The sequence below is a fragment of the Vipera berus genome, assembly GCF_964194415.1.
Source record: "Vipera berus genome assembly, chromosome: 2".
NCBI lineage: Eukaryota > Metazoa > Chordata > Lepidosauria > Squamata > Viperidae > Vipera > Vipera berus.
Genome location: NC_138203.1, coordinates 155,417,942 through 155,434,197, shown reverse-complemented (window position 1 = coordinate 155,434,197; position 16,256 = coordinate 155,417,942). Strand labels below are relative to the sequence as shown.

The 16,256-nt window shown below is 45.9% G+C and overlaps 1 protein-coding gene across 3 annotated transcripts in view; it reads right to left on the bottom strand.

Moving 5' to 3' along the window:
• The window catches only part of CEP112 (centrosomal protein 112), a gene marked incomplete at its 3' end in the record, with an annotated part of 303,692 nt that overhangs the window by 207,952 nt on the left and 79,484 nt on the right, over window positions 1-16,256 (bottom strand). For all 3 annotated transcript variants that reach the window (XM_081318537.1, XM_081318536.1, XM_081318538.1), the window contains 2 exons: window positions 7,093-7,247; window positions 6,098-6,227 (listed from right to left, as the gene is read on the bottom strand). In XM_081318537.1, coding sequence (XP_081174663.1) covers window positions 6,098-6,227; window positions 7,093-7,247 — 285 coding nt within the window. The remainder of the gene's footprint in view (window positions 1-6,097; window positions 6,228-7,092; window positions 7,248-16,256) is intronic.

Genomic DNA, 16,256 nt, shown 5'->3' with positions numbered 1-16,256 from the left:
CTTCCACAAGCAAAATCAATAGGGAAGCCCGTAGGAAGTTATAAGTCATGATCGAGTGAAGTCATCATATGACAAACTACAATATGCTGTCCATATTTAATTACAGAAACTGGAACTGCTGGAATTGCCATCACTAAGTGACAGTCATGTGACATCTTGTTTTACAATCATGTCATTTAGCAACAAAGTTCCTGGTCCCAGTTGCTGTCATAATTCCAGGACTACCTGTAAAATGCTTTTTTGTTGTTGTTCATCAATCAGTCAATTCCACTTGATTGGCTGTGGTTGAATTTATGAATTTATCTATGAATTTATGGGTTTTTTATACCTAGGCATTTATATAATTGGTTTTGCTTTGTTACTGTACTCTATGCTACCTGCGGAGTTGTTGGATTAGTTAAAATATATAATAAATACTTAAATAAAAGGCATGAAAGCTTTTAAATGCAAACCTTGTAATGTGATATAGCCACTGAGTGGATACGCAATTTAGAGATGCTATCCATTCAAAGACACTGAAGTCTTCCTATGCTAACCTACTAGATCAGCGGTGTCAAACTGCCGGCCCACGGGCCAGATGTGTCACCAAGAAACCAGGCCCACCCCATTGCCGGCAATGGGGAAAAAGCTCCGATACATCACGCGACGTCACGAGTTTGACATGTCTGTACTAGATATAGGTGTAGAAGGAGAGATGCTTCCAAAAAGGATGAATTGAAGTGCATTAAGAGAGGATGCCAGATGCAGGTAGTTCTCAACTTATGACCACAGTTGAGCCCAAAATTTCCAGTGCTAAGTAAGGCAGTTAAGTGAGTTTTGCCCCATTTTACAACCTTGAATCACCACAGTTGCTAAGTTAGTAACACGGCTGTTAAGTGAATCTGGCTTCTTCAATGACTTTGCTTGTCAGAAGGCCGCAAAAGGTGACCACATGATCCTGGGACACTGTAACCATCATAAATACATGCCAGCACCAAGCATCTGAATTTTGATCATGTAATCAGAAAAACGGTCATAAGCCACTTTTTTCAGGGCCGTTATAACTGTGAATGGTCACTGAATGGATTATTGTAAGTCAAGAACTACCTATATACTCATAGATAACTGTTCGCTTTAGCAATAGTCTTTGAGTGATCTACTAGAAATATACTCCCTTAGCCTCATATACTCCTGGTGTGCTTTAACTCAGAAAGGTGGCTGGAAGTGGAGAATCAATTTATTGAGAGTGGCAAGGATATCATTTCATTCTGCACAGTAGAAGGCAATGTTAAGCCACTTCCGTATTTTACTATGAAAACTAAATGAATAGACAAGATAAAGTGACTGAGTGTCAGATGATGGGCCCCTTGAGTCCAATTCAACTTAATATGCTATTGAAGAATGTCTCAGGATCTTTCAGTACACTAGTGATGCTTTTGATGTAGCTAGATTAAAGCTTTTCAGACGTTTAGTTGATGTTGCCATGCAGGGAAAGAAAACCCAAAGCTACAAAGACAGCACTGCAACGGGAGCATAGAAGGTAAAAAAAATATGAACGCAAGAAAGTTCAGCACAGTGAAATATAAAATAAACTGACATCTTATAAGCCATCAATCAATTGAAACAGACTGGAACTGGATATATTAAGTCAGAATATTAAACTGTTTACTACTCAGAACACACACGAAAAAAAATGACACTGCTTTCATAATAGGAAGGATACAGTAAAGACAGTACATTATGGATACAAGGTAGTCAATGATCAAATAATTTTAATCAGTTTTCACAGACAGCTCTCTATTATGGATATTTTAGGTTTCAAAACAAATACTTTATCAAAATCAATAACCAGATCCAAGTATAATTTGGTAACATTATTTCAGGGAAGAAAGAAAAAGGAGAAAAAAAGGAGAGGAAAGGTAAAACCAGCAGATAAGGACTAGAATGGCAGACCATATTTAAGGTATGTCAGGCAAAAAATTCTGAGAAATGTTTAACTGTCAAGTATGAACAGAACTATACGGCTACGTAAGAGGTTAGTAGGATAAAAAAAATACCAATATATTAAAACATTGATATAATTAAAATGTGGTGATAAAATGCAAAAGGTGTACATTAAAACAATAAAGTTCTACCTGGAATAATTTTAGTATGATTTTATTATTTATTTATCACATTTTTATATGACCCATCTCACCTAAGTGACTGGGCATTTTACAGTAAAAAATTTCAGAAACATAAATAAGAAGTAAACACACAAGAAAAAAGGATAAGAAAAAAATGAATCCAACAAGAAGCACGATTAAAGTGTGAAAACAAGAAAAAAGTAAAAAGAATGGTTTCTGACTTTTAGCATATAGATATAAAATAAGGTCGGCAGTTTGGCGGGTCGAATCCCGAGTGCCGCGTAACAGAGTGAGCGCCTGTTACTCGTCCCAGCTTCTGCCAACCTAGCAGTTCGAAAGCACGTAAAAATGCAAGTAGAAAAATAGGGACCACTACGGTGGGAAGGTAACAGCGTTCCGTGCGCCTTTGGCGTCTAGTCATGCCGGCCACATGACCACGGAGACGTCCTCGGACAAGCGCTGGCTCTTCGGCTTTGAAACGGAGATGAGCACCGGCCCCTAGAGTCGGAAACGACTAGCACGCATGTGCGGGGGAACCTTTACCTTTACCTATAAAATAATGCAACTCTTACTCTAAAGTAAAGAATAGTTTATATTACTTCCATAATCCCACATAATTCTAATAGTCAAATCCCAAAATCAAAATTATGTCTCTCTTAGTTTCTTGCAAAAGTCCAAAAGTGAAGTTCTACTTTGAATAATCTGAGCATAATTGATTGTGCTTGTTTAAAGCTTTGTAATGGTCTTCTATATAGGGACGCGGTGGCTCAGTGGGTAAGGACGCTGAACTTGTCGATCGGAAGGTCGGCAGTTTGGCGGGTCGAATCCCGAGTGCCGCGTAGCAGAGTGAGCGCCTGTTACTCGTCCCAGCTTCTGCCCACCTAGCAGTTCGAAAGCACGTAAAAATGCAAGTAGAAAAATAGGGACCACTACGGTGGGAAGGTAACAGCGTTCCGTGCGCCTTTGGCGTCTAGTCATGCCAGCCACATGACCACGGAGACGTCCTCGGACAAACGCTGGCTCTTCGGCTATGAAACGGAGATGAGCACCGGCCCCTAGAGTCGGAAACGACTAGCACGCATGTGCGGGGGAACCTTTACCTTTACCTTTAATGGTCTTCTATACTTGTAATTTAAGGTTATATAAAAGTCTGAGAGGAAGTAAGTATAGTAATCATCCGTTATCTCCAGCATTTGCAGTAAAAAAAGAACTATAATGTTGTTTTGAATATTCTTGTAGAAGTACCAATGGGAACACATTGTGTCCAGCCATTTTTTTTAAAAAAACCCTTTCCTCAACTTAAGACGAAATGAGAGTGTACTCGAAGTTCCCAGGGATCTGTATCTAGTAGGATTCTGGTGCTTTGAGACTGTGAGTTGACATGAGACAAATATCCAACATCATATCCCTTAATCTTTGCAACATGTTTTCCTGCCACAAAGAGAGAGGATGGGAGTATTGTGAGAGTTTCCTCACCATTCAGGACACCAAATGAACCCCTCAATCTCAGCCTCAACCCTACCTTCTTCCTGCCTACTGCTGCTTGTGCAGCTACTCAGCTGCAGCCCGGAGATTGAAGGGACCAAGATGGAACGGCTGCAGTGACTGGAGCGAAGGCGTGGCAGAGATGGGAGACTGGCAGAGGTTGAAGTCGGCACAGAGAATGAAGCCAGCATTGGGAGCCACCCAGAACTTGTTTCTACCCTACTAGCCAGCACGAACCCCTGGCCACAGATTGGGGGCAGCAGAAGCAGAGCCAAGCCAAAGCCGTCATCTGCAGCACTGAGTGACAAGACCAGGACAAGGGACCAATGGGAGATGGGCAGCAGGCCCAGAGTCTAACAGAGTGCCTGTCGGAAGGGGATGCAGGCCTGGAGGCTGCACCAGAGCGTGTGTGCTGAGGGAGGAAGGCCAGAGAAGACATCGCCAGAGGAACCAGCCTGGAGTTATAGCTGGAGCCAGCCCAGAAGGACAAGAAGGGGAGACTGAAGGCAAGAACTGGCCAGAAGCCCAGAGAGTCAACAGGAGCGGCACAGATCAGAATAAGAGGGAGTAGAAAGCCTAAAGACCAGAGATGGGTATGGTGACATCTTAAAGGCAGGCCAGGCCTGTGCTGGCAGAACACCCAATAATGCTGGAGGCCAAGGTTCAAGGCCAACATGGAGCCAAGAAGTGTAAATAACTTGAAGGGTGAGGCCAGACCATCTGAACAAGAATACTGGCAACAAAAGGCTTTCTCTAGGGTTGATAGAGAGAAGCTGATGGGCGATTGGGAGGGGGGCACAGGAGTCCAGGGACCCAAGGAGATAGTAGGTTAACCTCTACAGTAGAGTGAGAGCACAGGAGTCACCTGAGAGCTTGCCTATTGTATGTTTGCAACCCTCTTGTCCGGATATGAGACAGACAGGGTGAGAATATGAACGTGGTCCCCATCCAAGCTGGACAATGGGAGAGAGCAACTTGTGGTGGCTACATTGAGTGTCTGTGGAGTTGTGAAGACTGAGGACTCCCAGCAGCACTGAGAGCTACAGCCAAAGTGGCACAGGAGTATTGAATCGTTGGGTGAATTGGTAGACTTGCAGAATGGCAGGGAGATACCCAGAGAGTCAGGGAGGTAGAAGGGAGATTGAAGACCTCCTCACAGGGTTTAGGGTGGGACAACCAAATCAATGGTGAAAAGTAGGGGTAGAAATGGGAGCCAGAGGCCAGGCCATTACAGAGAAAGGTACCCCCTGATGCTTAATACTTAATACCAGTGGTGTGTTCCAGCCCCCCAAGCTCAACACAGACTCTGGACAACAGATCCTTGAAGACCCAGTCCTTTGGCTGCTGCTGATGAATGCCAAGTCAGTTAACAAGATCCTCCACATTTGTGACCTTATTGAGGAGGAACAAGCTGACTTGGCATGCATTACCAAGACTGGCTGACACCAGAGAGGGTAGTTCCCTTCTCAGAGATGTGTCCAGCTGGGTTTAGGGTTTGGTTCCAGGCAGGGAAGGGGGTACAGCAGTTGTCATACAGAAATCTCTTCTGACTATCAGGGGCCATGCTTCCCAAGTTTCAGGATTTGAGACACTGTTCTTGAAGCTCATGGGATTTTGGGATTTTTTGCTATTCTACCAGCCTCCCTGATGCATAGCAACTTTCCTGCCTGAGCTGCTGGAGGCCATCTCGGGGTTGGCAGTGAGACATCACTATTTCTTCACTCTTATTGCCTCTGGCCCGGTTTAAGGTCACCTGATTCCACCTAGGAAAGGCGGGCTCAAATGAACATTTATAGGGCCATGAGGAGGAATTTGTCCAGCACCTGATGAATAAAATCACTCACAATTTGTTCTCAGTTGTAGACCAAGCATGGAGTGAGGTCCATTAGAGATGCCCAGGGAACAGACTTGCCCAGTTATCTGGAAACACTTTGACTCTGTTGCACCTGAGGAAATGGACAGGGTCCTTGGGGGCTGTTAGTGCAACTATTTGTTTATTAGATCCTTGACCCTCCTGCTTGGTAAAAGCTTCCTGGAGGGTGAATTGCAAGTAGGCCCAGGCAGTAATTAGTACATCAATGAAGGAGAGGGTATTCCCAGAATCACTGAAGGAAGCCTTGGTTCATTCTTTCTTTAAGAAACCTGAACAACTTTCTATCCAGTCTCCCACCTCCCCTTTTTAGGGAAGGTGGTGGAAAAAGTGTTGCCCTGCAGCTTCAGAGGGTCCTGGGTGAAATGTATTATCTGGACCACTTCCAGTCAGGTTTCAGGCCCAGTTATGGGACGAACGGCATTGGTCACACTTGTAAATAATCTGTGGTAGTAGTAGGATGGAGGTAGTGCAACCATCCTTGCTCTTCTTGATCTCTCAGTAGCTTTCAGATGAATAAAGGTGGTCATATTTATGAAAGATATGCAGGATTTACATTTCAGAAATTAACACCAAGAGTTTTTTGTTTGATCCATACTGTATTGTTAGTTAAGTAAAACTATCCATCCACATCTACCTTCATTGCAGAAAGAGCATGTTCCTTCTTCATCAAATTTAGATCCACTTCATACTTGCTTTGTAATTGTTTAATGTTCTGTTTATGTTCTTCCATCATGCACCCTCTTTCCTTCTGAAGTGAATTATGCCTAAAAACATTTGATGACATAACATAGAAGACATAGACCACAGAAGACCATTTTGATTAAACTAACATGTATCTTTATGTTTTCACACTTAATACAATAATCTTAACAAAATTTGAATTGCATTTATAAAACTATAACTAGTGAAGGCTACTATATTCTATTATCAATAGCTGCATATGACTCATTATGTATAACCAAAATTATAGATTAGTCAAGTCACTTACTGCTAACAAATCCTATTACAGAAATAAATCAGTACCAAAATAAAAATATACAAAATATACTATGCATAAAATATACAGTAAATTTAGTTCAAATCAAACCATGATCTAGATGACATTATAGAATCGCTAAAGAAAGATTTTTTTCCCTGTATCAAAAATAAGTAATTTAAACAAGATTATCATGACATATTTTGTTCAGGTTCATTTCATTTATTTGTGAAATAAAACTTTCCCAATTATTGATTACTTCCGATGTTACAAGCCTTTTCATTTTTCCTCAATAGACCAACACAGGAAACCTTCTACAAGTTGTAGCTTTTCCATCACCACCTCTAATTTCAATATTAAAAAAAATATTGGAATCAGAAGACCTGATTTTGTCCAAACTTACAATGTTTAATTCACATTGATTCATCGTATCAAAATGTAAACAATAAATGAGTTGACTATTTCACAGTAATGAACTTTGTAGTTAAGTAAAAAAAAAGCCAGACTTTCACAAAAGTAAAAATGCAGATTTTATCACTTTTCACATGGTATAGAATTGCTAATTCTACTATAATTCCACAATACCAATGCTCAACAAATTTCAATAAAGAATATACCACCATAATTTAAAGGGGGAAAAAATCATTGTCTACCTTGCCTTAATTTCTTCAAGTTCTAAAGATGCAACCTGGTAAGAATGTTCCAGATTATTTTTCTCTTGAGATAATTTCTGATGCTGCAAATGACTTGTTTCAGCTTCCATTGTCAACTGATGGACTCGGGCCTCCAGCTCTTTGACCATCTGGTTCTAAATAACATGAAACGCTATATTAGACATACGTTCATGCACCTATCAGATGCTATTCAGTACGTTATTGACAGATGACTCAGAAAATACTGGGATCTCAAAACATAAAAGCAGTTTTATTATTTAAAAAACATGATGAGCAAGTATACAGTTCCTATTTCATTATCAAGCCAAATAACATCTATGTTCAAACATATGCAACATCAAGAAGGCACCTCATAATTCAGATGTTGCACTTCATTAAGGATGAATCATATTCCAAGTCTGTATAAATTCCAAATAACTCTTAATACATGCTTAAAGTAAAGTCATTTGGCAATTATTGAATTAGCCTGATACATTTCAAAAGGGATGACAGACTTCAAAATAATGAATATTCTTCCATTTTTTCTCCTTAGTGCTCTGTATTTTTTTTTAAAAAGTAAAATAATGTAGACAGTAAGAAACTCAGCCCTGTACTACATCTACCATACCCAATAGGGATGGTTGGCTAATAGGGTCTGCTGAGCTTTGGATATGAATCTACAAACTATTTTGGAATGGGTAACCATTTGGTGCCTGTCAGTAGCACGTTAAAGAAGCTGGTTCTTCATGGACTATCACAGCAGCTGTACAACATCAATTAACATTTATTTATTTATCATACTTATATGACCAACCATCTCACAGAAGTAACTTTTGGGTGGTGTACAAGAATCATTAAAAACAACAAATATATAAAAACAATTATAAAAACATAAAATCATAAAAATGAAAAGACACTATAAAAGTAATGCTGACAAGGTAAAATAAAGTGCATAAGATGCTTTAGAGTAGGTCTGGTTATGATGTAAGCAACATTTGAATTCAAATACATATTTGGGAGGGATCACACGGCTATCATGCAAAACTAGGAAAAGATATAATTTCTTTAAGAATGTCTTAGCAAGCACAGCATACTGCCCCACGCTCATTTTGAAATATGTTTTACTTTAGAACCAAAGCACATCGCATCTCTGCTTGCTAGTTCCAGCTAGTTCCAGCATTAATGGCAGTATAGCTAAGATTATAGGCAACCATTCCTGGTTCTACCTCAAGAAAGCATGTTCTCTAGCTGACTGTCCTCCAAGTCAATGCTTGAAGTTTAATGACTTGAGGTAAGAAGCAAAAAATTAAGATGTTGCAGACAGAAAATACTTGACCAATGAAGCATTCACATCCACTCAGGAAGATACCATTTTGACTTTTGATGGGAAGGCTCAAGAAATCTAGTGAATGACAAAAATGAAAAACTTGAGCTTCCAGTATGGTCATGCTTACTGCAAAAGTGAAAAGGGAAGAATTAAAGCTAAAACAAATTCAGTTTTCTGTTTTTTACCTTACTAATTAAACAAATGCCTTTAAAGGTATAGCCCTCAACTAATTGCATGAGCCCAGGGGTCGGCAACCTTAAACACTCAAAGAGCCACTTGGACCCGTTTTTCACAGAAAAGAAAACACTGGGAGCCACAAAACGCTTTTGACATCTAAAATGAAGATAACACTGCATATATCCTTTTTCACCTTTATGCTATGTATAAAAAAACTACAGTATGTTGCATTTCCCCTTCATGGATTACTGCCTTGTTGTGGCGAAGGGGCTTGCGTAATTCAATGAAGCTATGAGCTATGCCGTGCAGGGCCACCCAAGACGGACAGGTCATAGCAGAGAGTTCTGACAAAACGTGATCCACTGGAGAAGAAAATGGCAACCCACTCCAGTATCTTTCCCATGAAAACCCTATGGACAGTACCAAAAGGCAAAATGATATGACACTGGAAGATGAGCCCCTCAGGTCGGAAGGCATCCAATATGCTACTCGGGAAGAGCAGAGGGCTAGTACTAGTAGTGCCAGAAAGAATGAAGCGACTGGGCCAAAGTCAAAAGGACGCTCAGCTGTGGATGTGTCTGGTGGTGAAAGGAAAGTCCGATGCTGTAAAGATTTTTTCTCCATAGGAACCTGGAATGTAAGATGCATGAATCAAGGAAAGCTGGACATGGTCGAACAAGAGATGACAAGACTGAACATCGACATCTTAGGTATCAGCGAACTAAAATGGACAGGAATGGGTGAATTTAATTCAGATGACCATCAGGTATACTACTGCGGGCAAGAATCCCTCAGAAGAAATGGAGTAGCCTTCATAGTCAATAAAAGAGTAGGAAAAGCAATACTGGGATACAATCCCCAAAATGACAGAATGATCTCAGTTCGAATCCAAGGCAAACCATTCAGTATTACAGTAGTCCAAGTCTATGCCCCAACCACTGGTGCTGAAGAGGATGAAATTGACCAGTTCTATGAAGCCCTACAGCACCTTATAGAATTAACACCAAAAAATGATGTCCTTATCATCATGGGGGATTGGAATGCTAAAGTAGGAAGCCAGAAGATAACCAGAATAACAGGCAAGTTTGGCCTTGGAGTACAAAATGAAGCAGGGCACAGGCTGATAGAATTTTGTCAAGAGAATACGATGGTCATAGCAAACACTCTTTTCCAACAACCCAAGAGATGGCTCTACACATGGACATCACCAGACGGTCAACACAAAAATCAGATTGACTATGTGCTCTGCAGCCAAAGATGGAGAAGCTCTATACAGTCAGTAAAAACAAGACCAGGAGCTGACTGTGGCTCAGACCATGAGCTTCTCGTTGCAAAGTTTAGGCTTAAACTGAAGAAAGTAGGGGAAAGCACTAGGCCACTCAAGTATGAATTCAATCATATCCCTGTTGAATATACAGTAAAGGTGACAAATAGATTTAAGGAATTAGATCTGATAGACAGAGTGCCTGAAGAACTATGGACAGAGGTTCGCAACATTGTACAAGAGGTAGCAACCAAAACCATCCCAAAGAAAGAGAAATGCAAGAAAGCAAAATGGCTGTCTGAGGAAGCTTTGCAAATAGCTGAGGAAAGGAGGGAAGTGAAAGGCAAGGGAGAAAAAGAAAGATACACCCAATTGAATGCAGAATTCCAGAGAATAGCTAGAAGAGATAAGAATGCCTTCTTAAATGAACAGTGCAAAGAAATAGAAGAAAACAATAGAATAGGGAGGACCAGAGATCTCTTCAAGAAAATTGGAGAGATGAAGGGAACGTTTAATGCAAAAATGGGCATGATAAAGGACCAAAATGGCAGGGACCTAACAGAGGCAGAAGAGATTAAGAAGAGATGGCAAAATTACACAGAAGAACTATACAAGAATGAGCTTAACGTCCCTGATAATCACAATGAGGTGGTCACTGACCTCGAGCCAGACATCCTAGAATGTGAAGGAGAGGTGGGCCTTAGAAAAACTGAGCAACAACAAAGCTAGTGGAGGTGACAGTATTCCAGCTGAGCTATACAAAATCTTAAAAGACGATGCAGTAAAAGTGCTACACTCAATTTGCCAGCAAATTTGGAAAACTCAACAGTGGCCACAGGATTGGAAAAGATCAGTTTACATTCCAATTCCAAAGAAAGGCAGTGCCAAAGAATGTTCAAACGATTGCACCATTGCACTGATTTCATATGCTAGTAAAGTTATGCTTAAAATCCTACAAGCTAGACTCCAGCAGTATGTGGATCAAGAACTACCAGAAGTACAGGCAGGATTTCGAAGAGGCAGAGGAACTAGAGATCAAATTGCCAACATACGCTGGATCATGGAGAAAGCTAGAGAGTTCCAGAAAAACATCTACTTCTGCTTCATTGACTATGCTAAAGCCTTTGATTGTGTGGATCATAACAAACTGTGGCAAGTTCTTAAAGAGATGGGCATACCAGACCATCTTATTTGTCTCTTGAGAAACCTATATGTTCTGTACCAGCCTGCTACCGGCCTTGCAGAAAGGCAACCCCTGTAAAAACGGCAGAGGCTGGAGAGCGTCTGAGGCTGGAAAACGTCTGCCAAGATTTATTATACAAACAAGCAACAAAACATGAAACAAGATACCGGAACTTTGATCCTCAAACGGAGCGGTTGCTTTCAGCAACCAGCCCTTCCCCAAACACTCCCTTTATTAGAGTTCAGGGCGTGGCCTCCCTGTGCCTCCTTCCGAGGAGTCCCACAGCCTTTCTCTGCTTGCTCCTGCTTGACTGCCTCCTGCGTCGGGCGTCCTTGAACAGGGCCAGCTGTGGGTCATCATCATCCGCACTGTCGGGCTCGCGCAGCTGAGAAGAGGGGCCTGGCTGGGGGCTCTGCGAAGCCTCCAAGCCATCATCAGCAAGTTCGTCTTCAACACCCTCCTCCTCCCCCTCGTCTGAGTCATCCGAGTCATCCGACCCGGCTGCCGGACCCACAGGCTGACCCTGAATCACAACACTATCCCGCACCGCAGGGCCCTTCCCCCGGGGCTGCCGATCCGGATGCGGTCGGGATGGGAATTGTTCGTGAAAAGCAGTCACCAACGCAGGGGCATGAACGGCAGTCGCGTCTTCCCAGGTGAAGTCCTCCGGCCCGTACCCTTTCCACTCGATCAGGTACTGAAAACGACCTTTCAGCCAACGGGAATCCCTGATGCTGGCGACCTCGTACTCGGGGGTGCTGCCTCCATCACGAGGTCCTGATGGGGGAGGTTCCGCTTGGCGGAGTGGACAAGCCGGTTGCTCGGGGACCAACAGAGACCGATGGAAGACGGGGTGCACGCGCAGGGAACGTGGCAGAGTTAAGCGATAGGCGACCGGATTGATGACAGCCTCGACTGGGAACGGTCCTAAATATCGGTGGTCTAACTTCCTCGCCGGCCGTGTGGACGGTAAGTTCCTGGTGGACAGCCAGACCCGATCCCCCACCGATAGTGGAGGCGTATCCCGTCTTGACCGATCAGCAAACCTTTTGTAATCGGCCTTGGCCTTCTCCAACTGCCGTCGCACCAATCGATAGATCGCCTGTAACTCTGCCATGAAGTCGTTCGCTGCCGGCTCCGGTGAGTCCATGGGAGAAAGGGGGAAAAACCGGGGGTGATAACCCACATTGGCCAAGAACGGTGTCATCTGTGTGGAGGTGTGCTGCGAGTTGTTAAAGGCAAACTCAGCTATGGCCAGATAGTCCACCCAATTGTTCTGCTGCAGGTTGACGTAGCAGCGCAGATACTGTTCCAGGATACCGATGACCTTCTCGGTTCCCCCGTCAGTCTGAGGATGATGCGCGGACGAGAGGCAAACCTTGATGTCCAACGCATGCATCAACTCCTGCCAGAAGCGGGCTGTAAACTGGGCCCCCCTATCGGAGACGACTCTATCGGGGAGACCGTGCAGCCGAAACACCTGTTGGATAAACATACGACTAGTGGCGCGAGCTGACGGTAAGCCGCGACAGGGGATGAAGTGCGCCATCTTGGTCAGCATGTCCACCACCACAAACACTGTCGTGAAACCAGAGGATGGGGGTAAATCCGTCAGAAAGTCCATGGACACAGCCCCCCAGGGTCTCTTGGGTGTTGGCAAAGGCTGCAGTAATCCAGGCGGGGCCCCTGTCGCTGACTTGGCCTGCCTGCATGGGATGCAGGAGGTGACATAAGACTGGACGTCGTGTCGGACTCGGGGCCACCAGAAGGTACGGGAGACCAGGTTCAGAGTCTTGAACAGGCCAAAATGCCCCGCTGCCGGGTTATCATGACACTGGCTGAGGATGAGTCCCCTGAGTGGCCCTCCCGGAACGTAGAGCCGGTCACGATAATACAAGAGTCCATCCGTGACCGTCCAAGGCGAATCTGGCCCCACCTCCTCCTTCCGCTGAGCCACCCACGCCTCCTGCTGCTGTGCCTCCCGGATCCGAGCCCGTATATCAACCGGCTCCCGCACCGCAGCAAAAGACACGACAGGGATCACTGTCCTGGGCAGAAGCTTGTCTTCCACTCGGGTATATTCGGGCTTCCTGGACAGAGCATCCGCTCTCTGATTGTGCCCGCTTGGTATGTACCGAACCCGGAAGTCAAATCTCGCAAAGAAAAGAGACCACCGGATCTGGCGTTGGTTCAAATTCCGAGCGGTCTGCAGGCTTTCCAGATTCTTATGGTCCGTCCGGACCTCGATTTGATGCCGCGCTCCCTCCAGATGATGCCTCCAGGCCTCGAACGCCGCTTTGATGGCCAGCAGCTCCTTCTCCCAGATGGTATAGTTGCGCTCCGAGGGGTTCAGTTTTCGAGAGTGATACGCGCAAGGGAAAAGGGTACCGCTGGGCGTCGTTGCCTGGAGTAACACTGCCCCAATGGCAATGTCGGAGGCGTCCGCCTCCACGACAAACGGCCGTTGCGGGTCAGGATGCTTCAAGATGGGCTCCTTCATGAAGGCGTCCTTCAAAGCCTGGAACGCCTGTTGTTCTGGTGCGTTCCACTGGAACCGAGTCTTCTTCTGCAGGAGCCGGGTGAGGGGGGCTGTCAAGGCAGCAAAGCCAGGGATGAATGTTCGGTAGTAGTTGGCAAATCCAAGAAGTCGCTGAACATCCTTCACGCGACGCGGGGGTTGCCAACTCTGCAACGACTCCACCTTACTCGGCTCCATGGCGATGCCCTCAGGAGAAATGCGGTGACCCAGGAAATCGATGGTCACCTGGTAGAACTGGCACTTCTCCAACTTGGCAAACAGCCGATGTTCTCGAAGTCGCTGCAAGACCTGACGGAGATGCTGATGATGCACTTCACGCGACGGGGAGTAGACCAGGATGTCGTCCAGGTAGATCACGACAAACTGGTCCAACAAATCCCAGAAGATGTCGTTCATAAAATGCTGAAACACAGCGGGGGCGTTGGTCAGGCCAAACGGCATCACCGTGTACTCGAAATGTCCATAGCGAGTACCAAACGCCGTCTTCCACTCATCACCCGACCGAACTCTGACGAGGTTATAAGCTCCACGCAGGTCCAGTTTCGTGAAGATCTTAGCCTCCCGGAGTCGGTCCAAGAGCTCGGGGATGAGGGGCAGCGGGTAACGGTTGCGCACCGTGATGGCGTTGAGTTTCCGGTAGTCGCAGCAAAGCCGTAATTCGCCCGACTTCTTTTTGACGAAGAGCACGGGTGCAGACACTGGCGAGGACGAGGGCCGGATGAAACCGCGAGCCAAATTCTTCTCCAGGAAGTCCCGCAATGCAGCCAACTCGGGCTCCGACATGGAGTACAAACGCCCCACTGGGAGAGGCGCATCAGGGACTAAGTCAATGGAGCAGTCATAGGGCCTGTGCGGGGGTAATTGATCCGCCTCTGACTCGCTGAACACATCAGCAAAGTCGGACAGTTCGGGAGGTAAGGAAACCCCTGGGGAACCCTCCACCTGACCGGCACAGATATGGCGGGAGTGGTCCACGCACTGCAAGCTTGGGAAGGTGACCAAGTTCTGTGACCAATAGATCTGTGGGTCATGCGCCCGAAGCCACGCCAGTCCCAAGACCACGGGGAAGTGCAGATCCGAAGTGATGTAGAACTGGATGGCCTCCACAAGGGAACTGATGGCCATACATACTGGTTGCGTGGCGGCCGTAATAGGCCCGGACAGGAGCACTCGACCATCGATAGTCTCCACTAACATGGGCGGATCCACCGGACACTGGGGAACAGCCCATTTGGCCACAAAGGCTGAGTCCATAAAGTTTGTGGTAGCCCCAGAGTCAATTAAGGCATGGACTGGAATCCCCTCTGGCTTGCCAGGAAGGATCAGACGTGCCTCCAAAATCAAATGCCGTGGAGGTTCACAGGCACCATCGGAACGGCGTCGCTCGGTGTTGTTGTTGTGGGACGCCCGATCTCTCACACCGTCTAGATCGGGCTCGGGGCGTTTCCCGACAGCAAAGTAGGGGACTGTCTCGGGGCAGACTTGGTCACTGATGCCCGCTGACGCTTCTTTGGGCAAGAAGCAGCCAAATGTCCAGGGTCCCCACAGTAAAAACACAACCCCCCCGATCGTCGTCTGTTCATTTCCGTCACCGATAGACGAGACCTGGCGGCACCCAGCTCCATTGGCTCCTCCCTTTGGACTGGGGGCTCACGCACAACAGGGGCGGCAGGGGTCTGTGGGGTGGCACTGCGACTCTTTTGCTGCTGCAACCGGGCATCGATCCGCAGGCAAAGATGGATCAGCCCATTCAGGTCTGAGGGAATGTCCACACGGGCCAGCTCATCCAACATCTCCTCCGACAATCCATCCTGAAAGGCATCCACGAGCGCAGCCTCATTCCAGGTGGAATCCTGGCTAAGCAGCCGGAAATCGCTGATATAGCCCTGTTGACCCTGCCTCAGAGCTTTCAGGCGTCGGGTGGCAGTCTGCGTCTTAATTGGGTCCTCGTACATTAGACGCATATGGTCACAAAACCCCACAAAGTTGTCCAACAATGGGCTAGGTTGAGCCAGCAGAGGCGTGCCCCAACGAGCTGCATCCCCCGAAAGGAGGCTTAACACGAACCCCACCTTATCCCGGTCAGTGGGGAAATCAGCCGCTCTCACGCTGATAAAGAGCTGGCATTGTCCCAGGAAAGCAGGAAACAGTTCAGGAATACCTGTAAATTTGTCCGGCATTGCTACCTGGCATTTTCTCCTGGGTGGGGGTGCAGCATGAACCTGCGCTTGCAGTTGAGCCACCTGAGCTGCCAGCAAAGTGAGTTGTTGAGTGAGCTGAGCATTCTCGGCACGAAGCTGCTCCATAATAGTTGTAAGGGGTGGGAGGCTGAAAGCAAACTGTTCTGTACCAGCCTGCTACCGGCCTTGCAGAAAGGCAACCCCTATACAAACGGCAGAGGCTGGAGAGCGTCTGAGGCTGGAAAACGTCTGCCAAGATTTATTATACAAACAAGCAACAAAACATGAAACAAGATACCGGAACTTTGATCCTCAAACGGAGCGGTTGCTTTCAGCAACCAGCCCTTCCCCAAACACTCCCTTTATTAGAGTTCAGGGCGTGGCCTCCCTGTGCCTCCTTCCGAGGAGTCCCACAGCCTTTCTCTGCTTGCTCCTGCTTGACTGCCTCCTGCGTCGGGCGTCCTTGAACAGGGCCAGCTGTGGGTCATCATCAT